At 32.7% G+C, this 23,676-nt stretch overlaps 1 protein-coding gene and 1 long non-coding RNA gene across 8 annotated transcripts; both read left to right on the forward strand.

The window, feature by feature from the left end:
• Positions 1–10,522: 10,522 nt before the first annotated feature.
• LOC115973513 (TMV resistance protein N-like) lies at positions 10,523–12,238 on the forward strand. Its single transcript, XM_031093779.1, has 2 exons — positions 10,523–11,113; positions 11,216–12,238. Exons 1-2 carry the CDS (start codon positions 10,523–10,525, stop codon positions 12,236–12,238), a joined length of 1,614 nt encoding a protein of 537 aa, XP_030949639.1.
• A 1,438-nt stretch (positions 12,239–13,676) lies between these two features.
• On the forward strand, positions 13,677–18,804 carry LOC115973514. Of its 7 annotated transcripts, none has more exons than XR_004087747.1 (6): positions 13,677–13,694; positions 13,788–15,839; positions 16,386–16,442; positions 16,632–16,729; positions 16,819–16,896; positions 18,250–18,292. It is a non-coding gene; the product is annotated as an uncharacterized LOC115973514 (long non-coding RNA). The 7 variants fall into 7 exon arrangements; XR_004087748.1 differs by lacking the exon at positions 13,677–13,694 and having other exon boundaries at positions 13,701–13,947; positions 15,716–15,839; XR_004087749.1 differs by lacking the exon at positions 13,677–13,694 and having other exon boundaries at positions 13,701–13,947; positions 15,744–15,839.
• The last annotated feature ends 4,872 nt before the right edge of the window (positions 18,805–23,676 follow it).

Genomic DNA, 23,676 nt, shown 5'->3' on the forward strand with positions numbered 1-23,676 from the left:
GGGAGTACCTAATAATTTTCCATTATTATTAGCTAATATTGGTGAGAAAAAAATAATTTCACAATATTGATTTAAGTATGAAATAAACTTCCTTATATATACATTGTCCTTTTTGGTAATTTATCTCTCAAACTGCCACTTTTATAAGCACTCAGCTTTTTCAAAAAAACATTTTTTAACAGTTTTTACCAAACACTTAGTTTTTTGAAAAAACACTTTTTCATCATGCACTTTTTGAAAATTCAACTTTTTCAAAAAGCTCAACTTCAAAAAGTTGAACCAAACTCAACAACTTAGAAGTAGCAAAACTCAACTCCCTCACGTGACTATCATCTCCTCTTCTACAACGCCACTTTTTCTTTATCTTTTTATTTCTTTCCCTTTCTTAATTCTCTTCATTCTTATCTTTTCTATGACATTCCCTCGTCTCCTTTTTTTTTTTTAATCTCTTTTTCTCTCATAGTGCTTCTGTAACTCTCTCCTATGTTTTTAATTTTTAATTTTATTTATGTTTCTTTTCCCCCACAATAAGATCATCCATTGCTTTCATTCTCATCTTCTTCTTCCTCTTCTTCTGTCAAATGCTGTAAAAGTTGAAAAATGGGAAACTGTTGGGTTTGGTGGAGTTTGGACCTGTAAAGTTGAGAAGTAGAGAGACACATCAGATCATGAAATTAAGCTTTTATTATTTTGTCCTTTCTATTTTTTTTTCTTCTATGTTTTTTGTGTCTTTGTTTTACAATTTTGTGGTACTTGTATCCAGTGAAACAATACAATTTTTTAAAGAGAAGTCAACTTCTGTTAGTGTTAGACAATTTTGAGGTTAATAAATATAAATAATGTGGTGTACCATCATCGCTGCCGACGGTAATTGTTCCATTTTCTTCAAAAATGATTCAAGAGTACTCCTTGAAAAACAACATAATTAATTGCCAAAATATAAAAGAAATAGTAGAAAAACAAAGGTAGATCAAAATGAAGTGATAAATAAGGACAAAAATGGCAGACCACGAAAATGCACTTCCAGTTTACTTAGTGGTAATGACTCGGAAGCGCCAGTGATTTTCATGAACATGTTGATCACTTGCTGTATTGGCGTTGAGATTGTCAACGATTTTTTTTAAAGACACAGGTGTGCAGTTGGAAAAGAAAAAGTGCTTGCAAATTGCAGTTTTTTTGCTGTCCGGTTATATTTATATGTATCGAGGGAAAACAATAGTATGATACAGTGTAATGATTTGTTTCTTTTGGTTGTGGTTAGTTATTTAAAATTCCAAAAGATACAATTGTTCAGTGTCTTATTTTGCAAAATGAAAAGACACAATTATTTGGTTTTTAAATGTAGTTGTGTGGCATAAATTTATGTAGCCACATAGCGCAATGAGATAAGGTCAACAAAAGGTCAAATGTTTTGGCTGTTACTTATTATATAGATATAGATATTCAGCTAATCCACTTTTATATATCTAACTTCATTTAAACCTTTAATTGACATATCTTTTTTTATTTATTATTTTTTGAAATAAATAAACCTTCATCAGATCTCATTTAATTTTTGTCATAGCCTATCTATTTACATATTTTTATTTAGTCAGCAGATTCGAACACCTAATATCTACCATATATATATATTTTTTTTAAGATTAATAAATTCGTAATCTACACCCAAAAGACCAAAACCCACGTTATTGTTTAAGAATATTGGTGTTGATAAGGTTTTAATTTTTAGTTGTGGAATGCTGTTTGATGGATGTACAAAATGAGAGAGAAATAATTAAATAAATTTTAAATTTTAAAAAAATAAAAAATATATTATTATGTGAATGTTTTTGAAAAATGGTCAAAAAAGAAATAAAATTTTATATTAAAATGAACGAAATTTTTGCATGAGATATATTTATTGAGTAATGTTACAGTTATGAACTATTTTATTATATTTCTACAAAATATTAATGTGATCAATTTCTTATTGGTATTCATCTCTTTTTTTTGGAGGAACTCTTATTGGTATTCATCTAGACATACTATTAATATCATTTTTTTTCTTTTATCAATAATTACTCATTACATTAGCAATTTGTAAGTGTCTCTAACATTATTCATATTTATTTGATTTTTATGTCTAAGATAGATATTGAGTGAATTAAACGATTGCTAGACTTTGTAACCAAGGTCCACACTCCACATGCAAGTGACCCTTGTCACTATCATGAACCCGCCAATACAATTACTTGGAAAAGCGTAATGAAGAGTGTCTCAGATAGTCATCAATTGTTTTTTTTTCTACATGGCCACATTCAACGTTCCTTTGTGACGTTTTTGACGAATTGACAAGTCTTGCAAGTCACACATGGCCACATTCATTATTCAATCCATTGTATTCCTATGAAGAAATTTCTAACATGGTTGGGAAAAAAAAAATCAATGCTCAAGTTGAATATTAGCAATTTTTGTTTTTGCTAAGTGGTACAATTGGTTTTTTTTTGGTGTGAATACAGACTAAGTTTGATTTCACTGCTTAGGTGCCCAGCGAAAGCAATTCCATCAATGAAGCTAAAATACAAAAAGTGAAAAAATTTACAAAAATTGACCTATATGCAAGTTTGATGAAGTTTGTTTCATCAATCTTTGCATAATTGTATAAAAAGTATAAGTGTTATAGTAATAGTGTATACCTCATCTTTCTATCATATGATTTATATTATTCAATTGTTATCCTATATTTTTTTTTAACTCATACATCAATGTAGCACACTAACCATTAGAAAAAATAATAAAATATAAATAACGAATAAATATTTTATTGAAATATACTGTAGAATAAATAATTTAATGTGGAATTTTTGAAAAAATTTCCGTGTAAAAAAAAAAAAAAGATTCTTATTATAAAATATACCAAAAATTTTACACGAGTGAGGAGATAGAAATATAGATTCTTATTGTAAATGCTAACGTGTGAGTGGTGAGCTTGGCGAATTGGTTTGATGAGATAGAAAATTGGTTTGCGAAGGAAGGGTGTTAACGTCTTTTCATAATGAGGGCTTTAATTACATATTTGCCCTTAAAGACTTGAATAATGAGTAGATTTGGTTTAAATCCAACACTCTCGTACTGTGGTTGGTGGCAATTGGTTCGGTTCCCATGCAAAGAACAAACAAGAGTCCCATATGATTGATGTACTCTCTCTACTTTGTAGATGTGACAACTGATTGAATTTTGCATGAAAATGATTTGTTCTTTTATCTTTCAGTTTATCTCGTCCTTTTTTATTTCCTTCTTTTTCCATGTAAGTAAGTATTCCTCTCAGACAAGGTTACATGGATGAAGGAGCCCTAATCAATTTTCATAGACTAGACTAGAGAGCCTTTAATTTTCAAGCATTTTGACTGCACAAGCAGAACAACTGAGCATCCATGTGAACCATAGACAATAGCAACTTTTATTGAAGTTAATTTCCCATAAGATTAGTGCTTAAGAATTTGGATGATGTTAATACCATACTAGTTTGGCATGCACGTACTGGTTTAAACTATAATGTTTATCCTATGCTCAGAGTTCAATTTTCTTCAAAAGACTTTTCACCAGTTTATATAGTGAAGGTTAATCAAAAGCCTCACCACGTTTAGCAAGGTTTCTTTATTGTCTTTTATTCAAACATCTAACATTTTCATTGCTTGCCACGCATTCGAGCTGATGTGACCTGGTCACATGCATTAGTGACCCAACTTTGAAAACCAATCTGACTCTCCTCAGTATGAACAAGCTGTATATCTTGTTTCAATTCTCTTATCTAATTTTGCATGAAAATGACTTGTTCTTTTATCTTTCAATTTATCTCGTCCTTTTTTATTTCCTTCCTTTTCCATGTAAGTTCTTATTCCTCTCAGACAAGGTTACATGGATGAAGGAACCTTAATCAATTTTCATAGACTAGACTAGAGAGCCTTTAATTTTCCAGCATTTTGACTGCACAAGCAGAACAACTGAGCATCCATGTTAAAATAGTCCATAGCAACTTTTATTGAAGTTAATTTCCCATAAGATTAGGGCTTAAAAGTGTTAGGAATTTGGATGATGTTAATACCGTACTGGTTTGGCATGCACGTATTGGTTTAAACTATAATGTTTATCATATGCTCAGAGTTCGATTTTCTTCAAAAGACTTTTCACCAGTTTATATTGTGCTCGTTTGGATAGCACTTATTAGTGCTGCGTCTGCGTTTCCTCAGTTTTTATATTTTTTTTTTTTCTTTTTAGCTGCAATGGTTTACCCGTTCTTCTGTGAACAGTGCACTTATGCACTGTTCATGGGTCCCACAAACTCCACTTTTTATCAACTTTTTCATTAAAAATGGGTCCCACAGTACTATTCACACATTTAAAAATTATTTTGCTACGGTGTTTTCAGTTTTCAGTTTTCAATTTTATCAAAATAAGTTATATCCAAACAGACCTGGTAAAGGTTAATCAAAAGCCTCACCACGTTTAACAAGGTTTCTTTATTGTCTTTTATTCAAACATCTAACATTTTCATTGCTTGCCACGCATTCGAGCTGATGTGACCTGGTCACGTGCATTAGTGACCCAACTTTGAAAACCAATCTGACTCTCCTCAGTATGAACAAGCCGTATATCTTGTTTCAATTCTCTTATCTAACTATATTTTCTTTCTCGCTTCGTGAATTTGATTTGCTTTTAAGTTTTGATACGATCATTTGGTTTGGTATCCGACAATACTAAATTATTGTACTTTCAACGAATAACTCTTGGCGTACCACACAAAATCATTAGCATCCAACAATACATCTTGAACTGTGTATCAATGCACTGGGACGGAGTCAGGGTACAAACCTAAAAGGGGGACAATGCTTAACGTAAAGCTCATAAAATTTCATCACATTTATTCGCATCGTAATCTTATATCTGTAGATGCAATTTGAGATTTGCAATAAACTAATGCTAATTTTGGTGATTTTTCAAATTTTAATATTAAGATTTTTATAAATTATGACATCAACATTAGAGGTTAGCAATAATAAATCATCAATATTAGCTTATGAATAATGCTAGGGATACATCCAGCTACCCAATTTTTTTTCTTTTTTTGAGAAACAAACACACACACAAGGGAGAGAGAAAGGGGTGCCAACTACATAGTTGAATCCACAACATGCCTCACAAAAATTAGGTTAGTCCTAAACAAAAAGCCGAATAAACATATCTTACAAACCACAACAAACTTTTTTTTAGAGATAGTTTTCAACCTCTGATGTTTAATAAATTTCACCATGGTCAAACAAAGTACAGACCATCAATTTTAATTTTTCTCTTTTCCCATTAGCCCGCCTGCCCATTAAGTTCTCTAACGACAGCCACACCTCTGATTTCTAAAACATTAAAACAAAAATCCAACTTTATTTTATATTTTTAATATTTCTTGTTTCACCTGTTCCATTTTTCTCATTGTACCCGCGAGTCTATGACCAACTTATTATTTAAATATTTTTTAGGCAAAAAACTCATTTTCGTCTCTACATTTTCACGAAATTTCCATTTTGGTCCCTATCTTTTTTTTCCACCGTTTTTAGTCCTTATCTTGAAAAACGCATCTCGTTTTAGTCCTTTCCGTTAGTGCCCTAACGGCCCCGTCCTATGTGGCAGATGGAACTATTAAAATAATAATAAAAAAATTTATTTTGGCATTAAAAAATGCCACATCAACATTTAAATTAAAAAAATTAATTTATTAATTTTAATTAAATAAAAAAATAAAAACAGAATTAAAAATAAAAAATCATATAATTTTAGATCTAAGTGTGTTTTGAACAAGAACAACAAGAACACAAATCTAGATCTAAGAACACAAACCCAGAAATTAAAATCCAAAAATTAAAAATTTCAAAACCACCATTTTCTCAAACCCAGCAAAATCATCAAATCCTAAATACCCAAAGTACCAAATAAATCCAAAAATACAACACAACAAATCTAAACAAAAAAAATCTCAGAAAAACCCATCAACCACCACGTCTGAAGCAAGCCACGAACCCAGGGACAATCACAGTGACCAAACCCAGGTTTCTTTGGATACCTCCATGGAAAGCTTTGGCTCACACATCATTAGAAGCAAGCAATCTAGTAACACTAAGCTTTCTCTTTCTCTCTCAGGCTTTCGTTGTTGACTTTCTCGGAACTTTGACTCTTCCATACCCGAATCCTTCTCGTGGGTATTCGGGTCGTCTTCTTCTTCTTCGGGTTCGAATCTTTCATGGGTCACTGTCTCTTCGTCTTCCCCAGGCATCCCAGACAGTGACTCTTCTTCATCTTCATCCTCAGCTAAAGTCTCAACCTTTGCTTCTTCTAGTGCTTGTGCTTCTGATTCTTGCTCGGAATGTTTGGGTTTGTGATTTATTGGTGGGTTTGGTCGCTGTAATTGTTCCTAGGTTCATGGCTTGCTTCAGACGTGGTGGTTGATGGGTTTTTCTGAGTTTGAGATTTTTTTTTTGTCTGGATTTGTTGTATTTTTGGATTGATTTGGTACTTTGGGGCTTTAGGATTTGATGATTTTGCTGAGTTGAGAAAATGGTGATTTTGAAAATTTTAATTTCTGGATTTTAATTTTTGGGTTTGTATTTTTAGATCTGGGATTATGTTCTTGTTGTTCTCGTTCAAGACACACTTAGATACCAATTCATGTGATTTTTTATTTTTAATTCTGTTTTTAATTTTTTTATTTAATTAAAATTAATAGATTAATTTTTTTAATTTAAATGCTGATGTGGCATTTTTAATGTCAAAATAAAATTTATTATTATTATTTTAATAGTTCTGTCTACCACGTAGGACGGGGCCGTTAGGGCACTAATGGAAATGACTAAAACGAGACGCATTTTTCAGGATAAGAATTAAAAGTAGCGGAAAAAAAAATAGAGATCAATGTGGGAATCGCGTGAAAATGGAAGGACGAAAATGAGTTTTTCGCCTATTTTTTATTGTAACATAATCTTCTCTCTCTCTCTCTCTTGAAATCTCAGTGAATTTTATCTCTATCCTTTGCTGACATTTTCTATTGATACTTATCTCTTCTCTATAAAAATCGGAGCTTTTCTCCCTCTCCCTCGCTCTTTGTTCTTGCTAATGCCACATATTGATGGGGCAGAAAAGTTGATGTGAAACTTGTCACATATTGGGTCCTAATACAATCAACCATCACATGCTATCATGAGTACCATGTGGAGTCCATCTAAATTCCAAAGTGCCATTTCCTAGTTTGGGAAACAATAATTTAATAGGTAAAAATAATATCCGTTATAGGAAATTTGCATTTTGAGACCCATTATGTCACCTTGCACTACATATCATAGATGATAGAAAAGTTGCATAGTCACTATTTCATGGATTAAAAAGAGTCGCCTGAGACTTTGACGCTTTGACGGGACAATTGATCTTTTTTTTTTTTTTTTTTGAGAAAGAAAACTTTTCACACCTAGTAATTACCTACACCTATGACCTCACCTACCCATCTTATTTGGCTGACGCAAGCTAACAAAAGAAGCAAAGTGAAATTGGGGTTAATTACCTCACCATCACATGCTATCATGAGTACCATGTGGAGTCCATCTAAATTCCAAAGTGCCATTTCCTAGTTTGGGAAACAATAATTTAATAGGTAAAAATAATATCCGTTATAGGAAATTTGCATTTTGAGACCCATTATGTCACCTTGCACTACATATCATAGATGATAGAAAAGTTGCATAGTCACTATTTCATGGATTAAAAAGAGTCGCCTGAGACTTTGACGCTTTGACGGGACAATTGATCTTTTTTTTTTTTTTTTTTGAGAAAGAAAACTTTTCACACCTAGTAATTACCTACACCTATGACCTCACCTACCCATCTTATTTGGCTGACGCAAGCTAACAAAAGAAGCAAAGTGACATAACAAAAGCGCATTTTGTTATTTGGCTGACGCAAGCTAATAAAAGCGCATTTTGTGCTTCACATGTCTCTTTTTTATTTTTTCATGAGATATAAACAGTAAATTTAGGTATGTAAACAGTAAAATGCGCGCAAACAAGTGTATAGAATAGTTTGAGTAATGTTGTTTAAGTGTTTTTGAGACATTAACACTTTGATGGGACAATTGATCTTTTCTTTTTTCTTTTTTCTTTTGAGAAAGAAAACTTTTCACACCTACCTAGTAATTACTTACACCTATGACCTGACCTACCCATCTTATTTGGCTGACGCAAGCCAACAAAAGAAGCAAAGTGACATAAAGTGAGCATTTGGGAAGGGCATTTTGTGCTTCACATGTCTCTCTCTTTTTCTTTTTCTTTTCTTTTTTTTTTTTTGTGTTTATAGGACATGAACAGTAAATTTAGGCATGTGAACAGTAGAATGCGCGTGAACAAGTGTATAGAGGAGTTTGAGTAATGTTGTTTGAGTATTTTTGATATACGTGTAGGTGAAAAAGTATATAAAAATGTGTGTAATGTTGTTTAAAATGTGAAAATGTGTGTTAGAACACACCTACCAAACAAGGCCTTTGTAACACAATCCATACAAGGAAACTCTGCGTCTGAGTTGTGGATTTCAATTGTCATTCAAATTTGTTTTTTAGTAGGGCTTCCACGTATGCATTTGTGTGAGGAGAATTTGTGAGTTGGATAGTAACGGAATGGTGCTTTAAAGACTTAAATGTCTCGCGTTAATTGGTTTAGGGATTAAAAGTGGTAAAAATAAAATGTAGGGACTAAAATGGAAAGAAAATCAAAATTTAGGGATTAAAAATGCATTTACGCCTAATTATTTATTATGTGTTATAATAATTAGGGAATCAATTTTAGTTATATAAAATGCCACAAATCAACCACAAATTTTTTTTCCCTCCATTTTGGCAATGCCATCGTTACAAATCAATTGCCACAATTTTTTTTTTTAAATTCCTCCCCAAGATTTCGGCAACTTGGTTGCCACAATTCTTCTTTTTTTTTTCTTCCCTCCCATTTTCAGCAACTTAGTTGCCACAATTCATATTTTCTCTCTCCTCCCTTCCCTACAATTTTGGCAACTTGGTTGCCACAATTGGTTTCCCTTTGGGCACTCCACATAGCACTAACACTTCGGGCACTTCACACCCACTTGGGCAGCAAGAATTTCGGTAATCTCATTACCGAAATTCAATTTTTTCTCCCTCCTCCATCACATCACTTATCTTTACTCTCTCTCATACTTTTTCTTGCAATTTCAGCAACATCGTTGCCGAAATTCACTCTCTTTCCTCATTTTTCCAAATAACTTTGAACAGTACCTATATCACCAATAAACTCAATTTTTTGCAATATTCAGCTAAAAGACTCGTGAATCTGTGTGAGGTCCACCACAATACAATATTACGAAGGGGGTGTGAAATTTTCAATTACTCTCTAAAATTAACACTATGTTTAAAGAAAGGGAAAAAAAATTAAGGGAATAGATTTGAAAAAAAAAAAACCCCAAGGAAAAAATAATGCTAAAAAATTATTTTATTTTTTATTTTTTGTAAATTATAAATGAATAATTCATTAGGAAGAATTAAAAGTAATTTTACAAAAATATTCATAACTTTTTTATACTTTTACAAGGGTACAAGATTAATCTTGTATAAAAAGTTAATCATTTCTCTTTTTTCTTTCAAATCGGACAAAAACAAAATTTGGAAAAATGTGTGGAATCCCCAGCTTCTATCAATTTTCCCATTTTCTACTTCCTCTCATCCAGTGCAACTAAACATAATATAAAAGGTTTTAACGAATATTTTGTAAGAACTTCCTCAACTGTCCATGCTTCCTCACTACTTTCATCTCACTTTCCCTTTTCCTTCTCCCAAACCCACAGCACACTTCAATAACTGAAGTAGAGCTCCAATTCCGCCGATTAGCACCTTCAGCCTGAGATATACACAACTTCGTTCACCGATTTTTGTTTCCGGTGAGACCCAAAATCAGCCCCTCCATTTGTTGGGTTTTATTTTGATATTTTTTGTTTTTTCCATGTTCCTCCATTTTTTGTGTTGTGTTTACTGAGACCTTGGCTCACTTGGCTGTGAATGCTTGTTTATTTATGCCTCTTTTTTTACTCTCTACTCAAGTATAGCTTTAATGCTTCTTTTTTTGTTTTTATTTTTTTTATTTTAGAAGTTTCTCTGTCTTGTTCCTTTGTTATAGCCATGGTTTTATGAACAATGTCTACTTTGCTCTGCTGTTGGCTTGGGGAAAAAAAAATTATCTGTACCTAGACCATCTTTGCCCTACATACCCAACACTTGCCCCTGAGTTTTGAACAGTGTGACTTTATTTGTGGTTTCTCTTTCTCATAAGGAACAAAAAAAAGGGGTAATGTTTGACTCATTTGATGAAGGGAAAGATTCAAACCATTGCATCAAATAGTTTTTCTTCTTTCATAATTTATTTTCTTTTCAATTTTTCTTCAGTTCTAATTGATTTTTTTTTTCCATGCAGATCTATTCCTTGATTCAATGGCTTCAAGTTCATCATCTTTCCCAAGTTCTTCTATTTCTTCTACTAGCAAATGGACGTATGATGTTTTCCTGAGTTTCAGTGGTGAGGACACTCGCAATACTGCTACGGACTTTATATATTATGCATTAGTAGAGAAGGGCATTAACACTTTTAAGGACGATCAAAAACTTGAGAAAGGAAAAACTATTAAACCAGAACTCCTCAGAGCGATCAAAGAATCCAAATTTGCCATAGTCATTCTCTTAGAAAATTATGCATTTTCCACTTGGTGCTTAGATGAACTTGTAGAGATCATTGACTGCGAGACAAAAAAGGAAATAACAGTTTTCCCTATTTTTTACAATGTGGATCCATCTGATGTGCGAAAACAAATAGGAACTTTTTCGCTTGTTAAACTTTTTCGCCCAGTGTCTATTATTAACAATCATAGTGTTTCGTTGCAACTTGACACTTCACATTTACCTAATGGTTTAAGCTATTTGGAATGCAATGATTATCCTTTAAAATCATTGCATTCTTTGCCAGCTGGGCTTGGAGAACTTCGTTTGCTACGTAGCAAACTTAAACTACTTTGGGTAGGAATGAAGGTAAGATTGTTAATAAGTATCTTCATACAAATTTGCTTTTAAACTTCAATAAATAGACACTATAAAGTTAATTATTCTAAATTTTTTCTTTTCTTTTATTAGATTTTTGAAAATTTAAAGTCCATCAATATGGATGGCTCCTTGGAGCTAATTATCAGCCCTGACTTCAATGGAGTACCAAATCTTGAGGAGTTAATTCTTGCCCGATGTTCAAATTTACGCAGGCTTCATCCATCCATTGGCAAACTGAAAAAGCTTAAACTTCTTGATCTAAAAGGGTGCCTAGAACTAACTAGTCTTCCAGAGAAGTTTGAAATGGAATCTCTTGTGACTCTTAATCTTACTCATTGTTTAAAAGTCAAGAAAATTCCTGACACCATTTGTAGCTTGACATCGCTTAACAATCTTTATCTTTCTGGATGCTCAAAATTTGACAAATTGCCAGAGGACTTGGGGAATATCGTAAGTCTAAAGAAGCTTCATTTGAGTGGAACAACTATAAAAGAGCTGTCTTCATCAATTGAATGCTTGATTGGCCTTACTTCATTGCATCTAAGAGATTGCAAAAAAATTGACAAATTGCCAAAGGACTTGGGGAATGTTGTAAGTCTAGAGATGCTTGATTTGAGTGGAACAACTATAACGGAGCTACCTTTGTCAATCGAATTTTTGATTGGCCTTGGTAGATTGCATCTAGATGGATGCCCAAAATTTGTCAACTTGCCAAAGAACTTAGGGAATCTCAAACATCTGAATTGGCTTTGTTTGCAAGGAACAGCAATAGCAGTTTTGCCATCATCTATTGAATGTATGGCTGCCCTTAAGTATTTAAAACTAGAAGATTGCAAAAATCTTGTGTTTCTTCCAAGCACCATTTGTAATTTGAAGAAGGTAGAGTGTCTTGATCTTATTGGATGCTCACAAATTGCCAACTTGCCGGAGAACCTGGGGAATATGGAAAGCCTAAAGTGGCTTTTTTTGGGTGAAACTGCTATAAAAGAGTTACCTTCCTCCACCATTCACCTTGAAAAGGTCTGGAGAGTATCTTTCAAAGGATGTCATTTGTCATCATCTTCATTGACTTCTATGCCAAGAAGTTGCGAGATAGATCTCAGTGACTGCTAGCTTTCGGAAATTCCAAGCGGTATTGACTGCATCTCTATGACGGAGTTATATCTAAGGGGAAATGATTTCATTTCCCTTCCTGAAAGCATCTCCCAATTCTCTAGGCTAACACATCTTTACTTGGATGGTTGCAAAGACCTCCAATCAATACCAAATATTCCATCCAAAGTTGAATTTATATGCCTAGAAAATTGTACCTCACTGGGGAGATTGCCAAGATCACCAAATCATTTCCACTGGTCATCTTATAGGAATTTCACTGTCCAGTGTTTCAACTGCTTCGAATTGGCTAACAATATTCAAAACTTAAGTAACACGTTTCAGGTATCTCTCTCTCTCTCTAATCTCTGTGTGTTTTCTAAATATCACCTATCTCTGTCTCTGTCTATGTGTTGGGTTTTATTTATTTAGCCCCAAGATCATGGTTTGTATATTTCAGGGACAAAGTAGTCAACAAGTTCCAAAAGGTTATATTATTCCTGGAAGGGAAATTCCGAAGTGGTTTGAAAAAGCAAACATATCTGATACTTTAGTGGCCTCTCGTTATTATTCATCTGTGGGACCCACTATAATAAAAAAAAGTGAAGATACAATTGCCTGGGTCTGGGTCAGGGTGTGATGAGTGGTGGGGAATTGTTTTGTGCATTGTTTTTAAACCCACTAAGGAGCGTCATCATGATTACCAACTGGACTATCTCTTTGAAGTGGATGAATGCCTAATGACTTATTACGCATTTGGACTTGGAGACCCTACTTTTTTTATTAAAATTACGGCAGAATATGGAGGGGAATGGTCTCGTACATATTATACGTCAGAATATGTTAAAGTGGAATCGCATCATCTTTGGCTGCATAGTCTGTCCAAGGAATGTTTACTTCCAACAGAGATTGATAATAAGCGATTCCATGAAGTTGAGCTTGAAATAGAGACCGGGCGCATGGAGGTGGAGAAAATTGGGCTTCGTGTGGTATAAAAGCAAGACATTGAAGATCCCAATTGAGATGCTTTCTTCAGTTGGTGATGAAATCTAGGGTTTAAAGATCCCAACCAAAACATGCGAAGCCCATGATGAGGATGAGGATGATGCCTTGCTACATCTTTTTCACCAATGTGCTAGTTTTCACTGATGTGTCTACTACTCTTGTCAGCTTTTCATGCTAAAATTAGAGTTAATTATGAGTTTATATTTTCATACAACCTTATGGCTCATGCATTTTTGTTGTAATGCTTGGATGATTAAGGATACCTGATAAACACACGTCTATTTGGTTGTGGATTTGTCAAAGAATTTTGTCTAATAGAAAATTTTATAGTAGTTTCTGTATATAATGAAAAGATACCAGATTCATATACATCCCAGTGAAGTTGGTTTGGGTAGCTACTTTAGTGATTGAGTTTGATGTAATGCATATGACAGATGAAGTTACCGTGGATGGTTGCTGTCTGTTGGCGCAAGTAACTATTCAAAACCCTTAGAACTTGGCCAATTTGATGGCTTTAATCTTTGTGGACGCTATATTGATGATTTTATAATTTTTTATTTTTGAGAATTCTTTGTATGCAATGGAGTGAGTGCACAATAGCAATACCTGGAGCATTGAGGTGGAGACAGTAGGGTTCCGTTTGTTAAACAAGCAAGACATCAAAGAGACATAGAATGTGAGGAATCCAGTCAAGGAGATTTTTTTTTTTTTCTCTTCTTTTACCTGTGAGTTATCATCTTCTTCCTACCATTATATAATCTAGTTGTTTCCTTCCTTTTTTTTTTTTTTTCCCTGGACATTTACTAACATTTCTTTTTCTGTTAAACTTCTACCACTATACAAATGCATATTGAGATTTCTTATTTCTCTATTAACGGTTTGTTGTAATTCTTGTTTTTCTTTTTCTCCAACAGTCCGACATATATAATAATGTTTTCTTTTTTCCTTATTGGCATTTGGGACTATGATTCATGTTGATTTACAAAAGGCACCTATCTCGGCTCCTTAGATGTTGATTTTGCTCTATGATTTGCACACTTACATGTAATTGAAGTTAGATAAAGAATAGTAATGAAAAAGTGAATTGATGTTTGCAAAACTTTTTTTCTGTTTGGTAATCAAAGAATGAGAAGTGAATAAATATTACAATTTTTTAATGGTATTGTGTTATAATTTGTACAATGAATATGCCGTATTTAGCACACACCAACACTTCCTTTGGGTTTTCATCATATCATCTTTTGGTGCAAAGGACATGTGTTTGTATATCCCAGCGGATAGTATGCAGAAACTAGCAACCCCACAACCAGCATCCATAATGTGAACTACCCTGCAGACAGATCAACTGTCTCACTGGTAGACATATTTCTTAACCTGTCATGACATGTCATGACTCATGAGGCTTGTAATTCAGTAGAGTTTAAATGTTTGCGGTATATGGTTTTAACTCTTAATAGGCCTTGTTAAAAGGTGAGCTATTGCGTTTCGCTTATGTTTGTTGTATCAACTATAGATTCACTGTCACTCACAGTGAGACATTAAATCTTATACATAGATGTTATATATTATAATATAGGACAGAGGTTCTGGATCTACACCCCATTTAAGCTATTTCCAATTCCAATACCGAACATCCTTTAAAACTCAGTAAATAATATGCTTAAGGACTTATGCAGTGTTAAGATCTAGATATAATTAAAATTTGCCTATAACCTTGGGTGTTTAATGTCTTGCTAGCATCGTGTAAGTGTACACGTTTTTCACCCATGTGCTAGTTTTCGCTAATGTGTCTACTACTCTTGGCTGTCTTTCATGCTAAAATAAGAGTTAATTATGGGATTAAATAGTCATACAAACCTATGGCTCATGCATTTTTGTCGTAATTCTTGGATACCTGATAAAGACATTTCTATTTGGTTGTGGATTTGTCCTGGAATTTTGTCTAATAGAAATAGTTAAAATAGTCTGTATCAGCTGAAAAGATGCCCGCTTCATATGCCTCACAGTGAAGTTGGTTTGGGTAGCTACTTTAGTGGTTGTGTTTGATGTAATGTATGTTACAGATGAAGTTATCGTGGATGGCTGCTATTTACTGGTGCAAGTAACTCTTTAAAACCCTAAGTACTTAGCCAAATTGATGGCTTTAATGATATTTTGATGATTTTATAGTTTTTTTAATTTTTATTTTTGAGAATTCTTTTATGCAATTTAGCGAGTGCACAAACACACACATGATAAGTTAAGATAGAAATGATAATATGAAAAAACCACTCTCATTGACATCGTGAAATCAGTGTCACAGTAGTATTGTGTCTAAAGTATCTTTGTTAACATCTACCTTTTTTATGGTTCAGAAATTGTAAATTGCTGCTTCTAAAGTAACCAATTCATACCTTTAAGTTTAATCTGGAATCATGCCCTATGTTTGATATATTTCATATCAATATATGTTGCTTCAAGTACTTTATAGTTTTTATGTTAAATGTTTCTCAGTTATGAAGTATATTTAATGCTAAGGCAGTTGCTATATGCATGCTGCCATGACAAATCAACAGCTAACAAATAGTGGAAACCGGATGATGGACAAGACTGATCAAGCCATTGGAGGTCATAAAAGGTTGGATTATCTCTCATGATCATTTTGTGAGGAAATTAGTTTTATTTATTTTGGTGAGTTGAAAAGGGATAAGTTTCGTAGGCTATTTTGAAGTGTGATCATTATTTCCTCTCATTCTTCTCTATTTCCTTATAGAAGGTTACAGGTGGAATCGTATCTTGTATTTCTAAAACGTACTAGTTTTTTTTAGCTCTGCCTTGAACATCACTTGCACTAGTTTGCATCAAGACCTGAACAATTATGGAATGTTTATTTTGAAGTGTGATCATTATTTCCTTTCATTCTTCTCTATTTCCTTGTAGAAGGTTATAGGTGGAATTGTATCTTGTATGTCTAAAACTTACTAGTCTTTTTAGCTCTGCCTTGAGTATCACTTGCACTATTTTGTATCAAGAATGAACAAATTAGATTTTTAACTAACTCATATTCCCACCCCTCAAAAGAGAGAGAGGAGAGAAAGAAATCATAAAAGTAGTTTTACTGTTCAAAAAAGTATGGAATCATCGCAAAAGAAAAATAAATTTAGTATCTCCTTGTTTGTGGTAGACTGTTCAAGACACCATCAACGTTGGAACAGAAACTGCAGCTGCACTCAAGGATCAGGTGTGTAATTTGTCAGCTTTTAAAAAATTGGATTTCACAGCAGTTTAATATTTCACATTGAATTAAAAACTCTGTCTCTCTCTGTCTCTCTCTCTCTCTCTCCCCTACTGTTTCTCTCTTGTTTCGTTTAATCTTTCAAAAAATTTCAATGGCATGGAAACTAAAGAAATCAATTATATTTATGTTTAGACTGAACAAATGAGTCAGGCTGTTAAGTGTTAATGAGCTGGACTATCCATTTCTCGATCAAGAAAGCTTCTCAACTTGTGAAGGAACTTGGTAGGCAGGTCAATCTCTGAAATTATCTTCCTCCTGTTCTTGTCATATATTGACTATTAGTTGTTAATTGTTTTACTTACCTCATTTATTTCTTTAGGTTGCAACTGATAGGTGTATTATGGCATTACTCTTCCTAATTATTGCCATTGGAGTCATAGCTATCATTATTGTAAAGGTAAGATAGCTTATCATCCATTTTCTTTGCCATTAACAAAATTTAATTTTCTAAATACTTGATTTTGCTTTTGCCATCTGATTACAAATTGGAACCAAATCCTTGACATCCCTTTATTATATAGATGTAGCTTCAAAATTATGAATACTAGGCCTTCTTCTTCTTCTTCTTCTTCTTCTTCTTCTTCTTCTTTTGGCTGTGGAGTTTCTCAGGCCTATTGTTTTTAAATGTATATAACTGTATATTGTATTGCATAATCTTGTTTAATGCTTTAAGTGGACCTTTTATAAATAAGTTGATCTCAGATTGACCTTGTTTGGTTAACCCTTATTTGCTTAAAAGTTGCAGGAAGATACTTTTATAATGCCAAATGTTGTAGTTAAACGTAGTGATTCTTAGTGATTTTTTGCTTACCTTAATAAAAAATAAAAGAATCTAATTCAGTATATCCTCTTTTTTTCTTTTTTATTTTTATTTTTATTTTTATTATTATTAAATAATAATAACTTCACTAAAAAAAGAAAAATAAAAAAAGAAGACAAACACAAGTGCATGAGTGAGTAAAAGAGTTAATCTAATAGTTGTCACATTTTCATGTCCATTGGTAATGCGCTGATTGCAACTTGATGTTTCCATTACTATTTTTCCGTATTTCAAATTTTGTGTTAATCATATGTTAACTATCTAATCCACATATTCATGTTTTGTATATAAGTTTAAATGTAGAAAACATAACTTTAAATTTAAACACTTTATAATTAGATAGTTATAATTCTTTGATAATCTCGATATTTTGCAACCATAAAAGGTATAAGGAGATCTTGTAATCCAACAATTGATTCATCAAAATGCTTTTGCAATAAAAGTTTTGGAGTTGTATAACATTACATCCAGTTATATCATGTGTAATTTAAACCTAACCCATAAAGATATTATACAAAATTTATTTTAAAAAAACATAAATATGTATAAATAAACCCAAGAGAGGGATATCATATACTTGAACTAGTCATTAGAATCTATAACCAAACAATGCTCCACCAATTACTTTAATGATGGAAAACATTCAGTTCCAAACTAGTTTAGAGCTATATTCCTTTAACCTACTTTGTGGCAATTAAAACCATCCACATATAGTTTTGATCATATGACTTTTTGAACGAGTTATGTGACTTTGTTTAAATAATACATATATCAACTTACTAAGGTTTTTTTTTTTATTTTTGCGAAGTTGTTCATCAAAAAAATAAGTGTTTTTGCGAAATTGTTGTGCTAATAATCTAATACTATTCTTAATTCCAATCCAATTTGACCGGTCGATCAGATTGGGTTTAATAAGAATTTTATCTTTAGGAGGGACAATCATGGCACGGGGATTGAGGTCCCTATTGAGGTGGAAAAAAGGATGCATATTTATTACATTCGGAACAGAGGGTTTGGTAACAGATTTAATGTGTTGGGTGATGACAATCATGGCACTCCGAATGACTTAACGCAATGACCCAGAAATCAAGAAGGCATGTGACTCATACAGTGATCATTTTGGACAGTTCTTCAAACTGATATTCTATGGCATCCAAAAGGTATCATGATTATGCATGAACAGCAAAACAGTCTCTTATTAATTTGTCGTTGAACTTGGGATTATTACTACAAATGTTCAACTTGAGTCAAAGGGATGTCCTAATTATTGCATTGGAGATCTTAATCCGAAATCTCAAATTGTATTTAGGAGCAGTACTAGTAGAAGTTGGTTGTACAAAGTCAAAGCTTGTGTGCTTGCATTTATAGTGACTTGATGTGAAGAGTGTGGAAGGAAGAAAAGAAGAAAAATGTGTGAAATAAAAGGAAAGGCCATTCGGCCATGGGTCTCCAGTTTCTACATGACCACATTCATTTTTTTCTAAATTTCCATTGCCAACTATAGTCCAATCCATCTTATTCCTATGAAGAAATTTTTAATATAGTAGGAAAAAAAAATTAATGCTTCAATTGATCATTATCAGCTAGGACAATTTTTTTTTTTTTTAAGATTAATAAATTCGTAATCTACACCCAAAAGACCAAAACCCACGTTATTGTTAAAGAATATTGGTGTTGATAAGGTTTTAATTTTTAGTTGTGGAATGTTGTTTGATGGATGTACGAAATGAGAGAGAAATAATTAAATAAATTTTAAATTTTAAAAAAATAAAAAATATATTATTATGTGAATGTTTTTGAAAAATGGTCAAAAAAGAAATAAAATTTTATATTAAAATAAACGAAATTTTTGCAAGAGATATATTTATTGAGTAATGTTACAGTTATAAACTATTTTACAATATTTCTACAAAATATTAATGTGATCAATTTCTTATTGGTATTCATCTCTTTTTTTTGGAGGAACTCTTATTGGTATTCATCTAGACATACTATTAATATCATTTTTTTTTTCTTTTATCAATAATTACTCATTACATTAGCAATTTGTAAGTGTCTCTCACATTATTCATATTTATTTGATTTTTATGTCTAAGATAGATATTGAGTGAATTAAACGATTGCTAGACTTTGTAACCAAGGTCCACACTCCACGTGCAAGTGACCCTTGTCACTATCATGATCCCACCAATACAATTACTTGGAAAAGCATAATGAAGAGTGTCTCAGATAGTCATCAATTGGTTTTTTTCTACATGGCCACATTCAACGTTCCTTTGTGATGTGCTTGACGGATTGATAGGTCTTGCAAGTCACACATGGCCACATTCATTATTCAATCCATCGTATTCCTATGAAGAAATTTCTAACATAGTTGGGAAAAAAAAATCAATGCTCAAGTTGAATATTAGCAATTTTTGTTTTTGCTAAGTGGTACAATTGGTTTTTTTTGGTTGTGAATACAGACTAAGTTTGATTTCACTGCTTAGGTGCCCAGCGAAAGCAATTCCATCAATGAAGCTAAAATACAAAAAGTGAAAAAATTTACAAAAATTGACCTATATGCAAGTTTGATGAAGTTTGTTTCATCAGTCTTTGCATAATTGTATAAAAAGTATAAGTGTTATAGTAATAGTGTATACCTCATCTTTCTATCATATGATTTATATTATTCAATTGTTATCCTATATTTTTTTTTAACTCATAAATCAATGTAGCACACTAACCATTAGAAAAAATAATAAAATATAAATAACGAATAAATATTTTATTGAAATATATTGTAGAATAAATAATTTAATGTGGAATTTTTGAAAAAATTTCCGTGTAAAAAAAAAAGGATTCTTATTATAAAATATACCAAAAATTTTACACGAGTGAGAAGATAGAAATATAGATTCTTATTGTAAATGCTAACGTGTGAGTGGTGAGCTTGGCGAATTGGTTTGATGAGATAGAAAATTGGTTTGCAAAGGAAGGGTGTTAACGTCTTTTCATAATGAGGGCTTTAATTACATATTTGCCCTTAAAGACTTGAATAATGAGTAGATTTGGTTCAAATCCAACACTCTCGTACTGTGGTTGGTGAAAATTGGTTCGGTTCCCATGCAAAGAACAAACAAGAGTCCCATATGATTGATGTACTCTCTCTACTTTGTAGATGTGACAACTGATTGAATTTTGCATGAAAATGATTTGTTCTTTTATCTTTCAGTTTATCTCATCCTTTTTTATTTCCTTCTTTTTCCATGTAAGTACTTATTCCTCTCAGACAAGGTTACATGGATGAAGGAGCCTTAATCAATTTTCATAGACTAGACTAGAGAGCCTTTAATTTTCAAGCATTTTGACTGCACAAGTAGAACAACTGAGCATCCATGTGATCTATAGACAATAGCAACTTTATTGAAGTTAATTTCCCATAAGATTAGGGCTTAAAAGGGTTAGGAATTTGGATGATGTTAATACCGTACTAGTTTGGCATGCACGTACTGGTTTAAACTATAATGTTTACCATATGCTCAGAGTTCAATTTTCTTCAAAAGACTTTTCACCAGTTTATATATTGAAGGTTAATCAAAAGCCTCACCACGTTTAGCAAGGTTTCTTTATTGTCTTTTATTCAAACATCTAACATTTTCATTGCTTGCCACGCATTCGAGCTGATATGACCTGGTCACATGCATTAGTGACCCAACGTTGAAAACCATTCTGACTCTCCTCAGTATGAACAAGCCGTATATCTTGTTTCAATTCTCTTATCTAATTTTGCATGAAATTAAATGACTTGTTCTTTTATCTTTCAATTTATCTCGTCCTTTTTTATTTCCTTCTTTTTCCATGTAAGTTCTTATTCCTCTCAGACAAGGTTACATGGATGAAGGAGTCTTAATCAATTTTCATAGACTGGACTAGAGAGCCTTTAATTTTCAAGCATTTTGACTGCACAAGCAGAACAACTGAGCATCCATGTGATCCATAGACCATAGCAACTTTTATTGAAGTTAATTTCCCATAAGATTAGTGCTTAAGAATTTGGATGATGTTAATACCATACTAGTTTGGCATGCACGTACTGGTTTAAACTATAATGTTTATCATATGCTCAGAGTTCGATTTTCTTCAAAAGACTTTTCACCAGTTTTTATAGTGAAGGTTAATCAAAAGCCTCACCACATTTAGCAAGGTTTCTTTATTGTCTTTTATTCAAACATCTAACATTTTCATTGCTTGCCACGCATTCGAGCTGATGTGACCTGGTCACGTGCATTAGTGACCCAACTTTGAAAACCAATCTGACTCTCCTCAGTATGAACAAGCCGTATATCTTGTTTCAATTCTCTTATCTAACAATATTTTCTTTCTCACTTCTTGAATTTGATTTGCTTTTAAGTTTTGATATGATCATTTGGTTTGGTATCCGACAATACTAAATTATTGTACTTTCAACGAATAACTCTTGGCGTACCACACAAATCATTAGCATCTGACAATACATCTTGGACTGTGTATCAATGCACAGGGACGGAGTCGGGGTACAAACCTAAAAGGGGGACAATGCTTAACGTAAAGCTCATAAAATTTCATCACATTTATTCGCATCGTAATCTTATATCTGTAGATGCAATTTGAGATTTGCAATAAACTAATACTAATTTTGGTGATTTTTCAAATTTTAATTTTAAGATTTTTATAAATTATGACATCAACTTTAGAGGTTAGCAACAATAAATCATCAATATTAGCTTATGAATAATGCTAGGGATACATCCAACTACACAATTTTTTTTTTCTTTTTTTGAGAAACAAACACACACACAAGGGAGAGGGAAAGGGGTGCCAACTACATAGTTGAATCCACAACATGCCTCACAAAAATTAGGTTAGTCCTAAACAAAAAGCCAAATAAACATATCTTACAAACCACAACAAACTTTTTTTTAGAGATAGTTTTCAACCGCTGATGTTTAATAAATTTCACAATGGTCAAACAAAGTACAGACCATCAATTTTAATTTTTCTCTTTTCCCATTAGCCCGCCTGCCCATTAAGTTCTCTAACGACAGCCACACATCTGATTTCTAAAACATTAAAACAAAAATCATAAAAACAAAAATCCAACTTTATTTTATATTTTTAATATTTCTTGTTTCACATGTTCCATTTTTCTCATTGTACTCGTGAGTCTATGACCAACATATTATTTAAATATTTTTTAGGCAAAAAACCCATTTTCGTCTCTGCATTTTCACGCAATTTTCATTTTGGTTCCTATATTTTTTTTCCACCGTTTTTAGTCCTTATCTTGAAAAATGCATCTCGTTTTATTCCTTTCCGTCAGTGCCCTAACGGCCCCGTCCTATGTGGCAGATGGAACTATTAAAATAATAATAATAAATTTTATTTTGGCATTAAAAAATGCCACATCAACATTTAAATTAAAAAAATTAATTTATTAATTTTAATTAAATAAAAAATAAAAACAGAATTAAAAATAAAAAATCATATAGTTTGAGATTTAAGTGTGTTTTGAACAAGAACAATAAGAATACAAACCTAGATCTAAGAACACAAACCCAGAAATTAAAATCCAAAAATTAAAAATTTCAAAACCACCATTTTCTCAAACCCAGCAAAATCATCAAATCCTAAATACCCAAAGTACCAAATCAATCCAAAAATACAACACAACAAATCTAAACAAAGAAAGTCTCAGAAAAACCCATCAACCACCACATCTGAAGCAAGCCACGAACCCAGGAACAATCACAGTGACCAAACCCAGGTTTCTTTGGATACCTCCATGGAAATCTTTGGCTCACACATCATTAGAAGCAAGCAATCTAGTAACACTGAGCTTTCTCTTTCTCTCTCAGGCTTTCGTTGTTGACTTTCTCGGAACTTTGACTCTTCCATACCCGGCTCCTTCTCGTGGGTATTCGGGTCGTCTTCTTCTTCTTCGGGTTCGAATCTTTCATGGGTCACTATCTCTTCGTCTTCCCAAGGCGTCCCAGACAGTGACTCTTCTTCATCTTCATCCTCAGCTAAAGCCTCAACCTTTGCTTCTTCTAGTGCTTGCGCTTCTGATTCTTGCTCGGAATGTATGGGTTTGTGATTTTTTGGTGGGTTTGGTCACTGTGATTGTCCCTAGGTTCATGGCTTGCTTCAGACGTGATGGTTGATGGGTTTTTCTGAGTTTGAGATTTTTTTTTTTGTTTGGATTTGTTATATTTTTGGATTGATTTGGTACTTTGGGGCTTTAGGATTTGATGATTTTGCTGGGTTGAGAAAATTGTGATTTTGAAAATTTTAATTTCTGGATTTTAATTTTTGGGTTTGTATTTTTAGATCTGGGAT

This window comes from Quercus lobata, unplaced genomic scaffold (assembly GCF_001633185.2).
Source record: "Quercus lobata isolate SW786 unplaced genomic scaffold, ValleyOak3.0 Primary Assembly Scq3eQI_341, whole genome shotgun sequence".
Taxonomy (NCBI): Eukaryota; Viridiplantae; Streptophyta; class Magnoliopsida; order Fagales; family Fagaceae; genus Quercus; species Quercus lobata.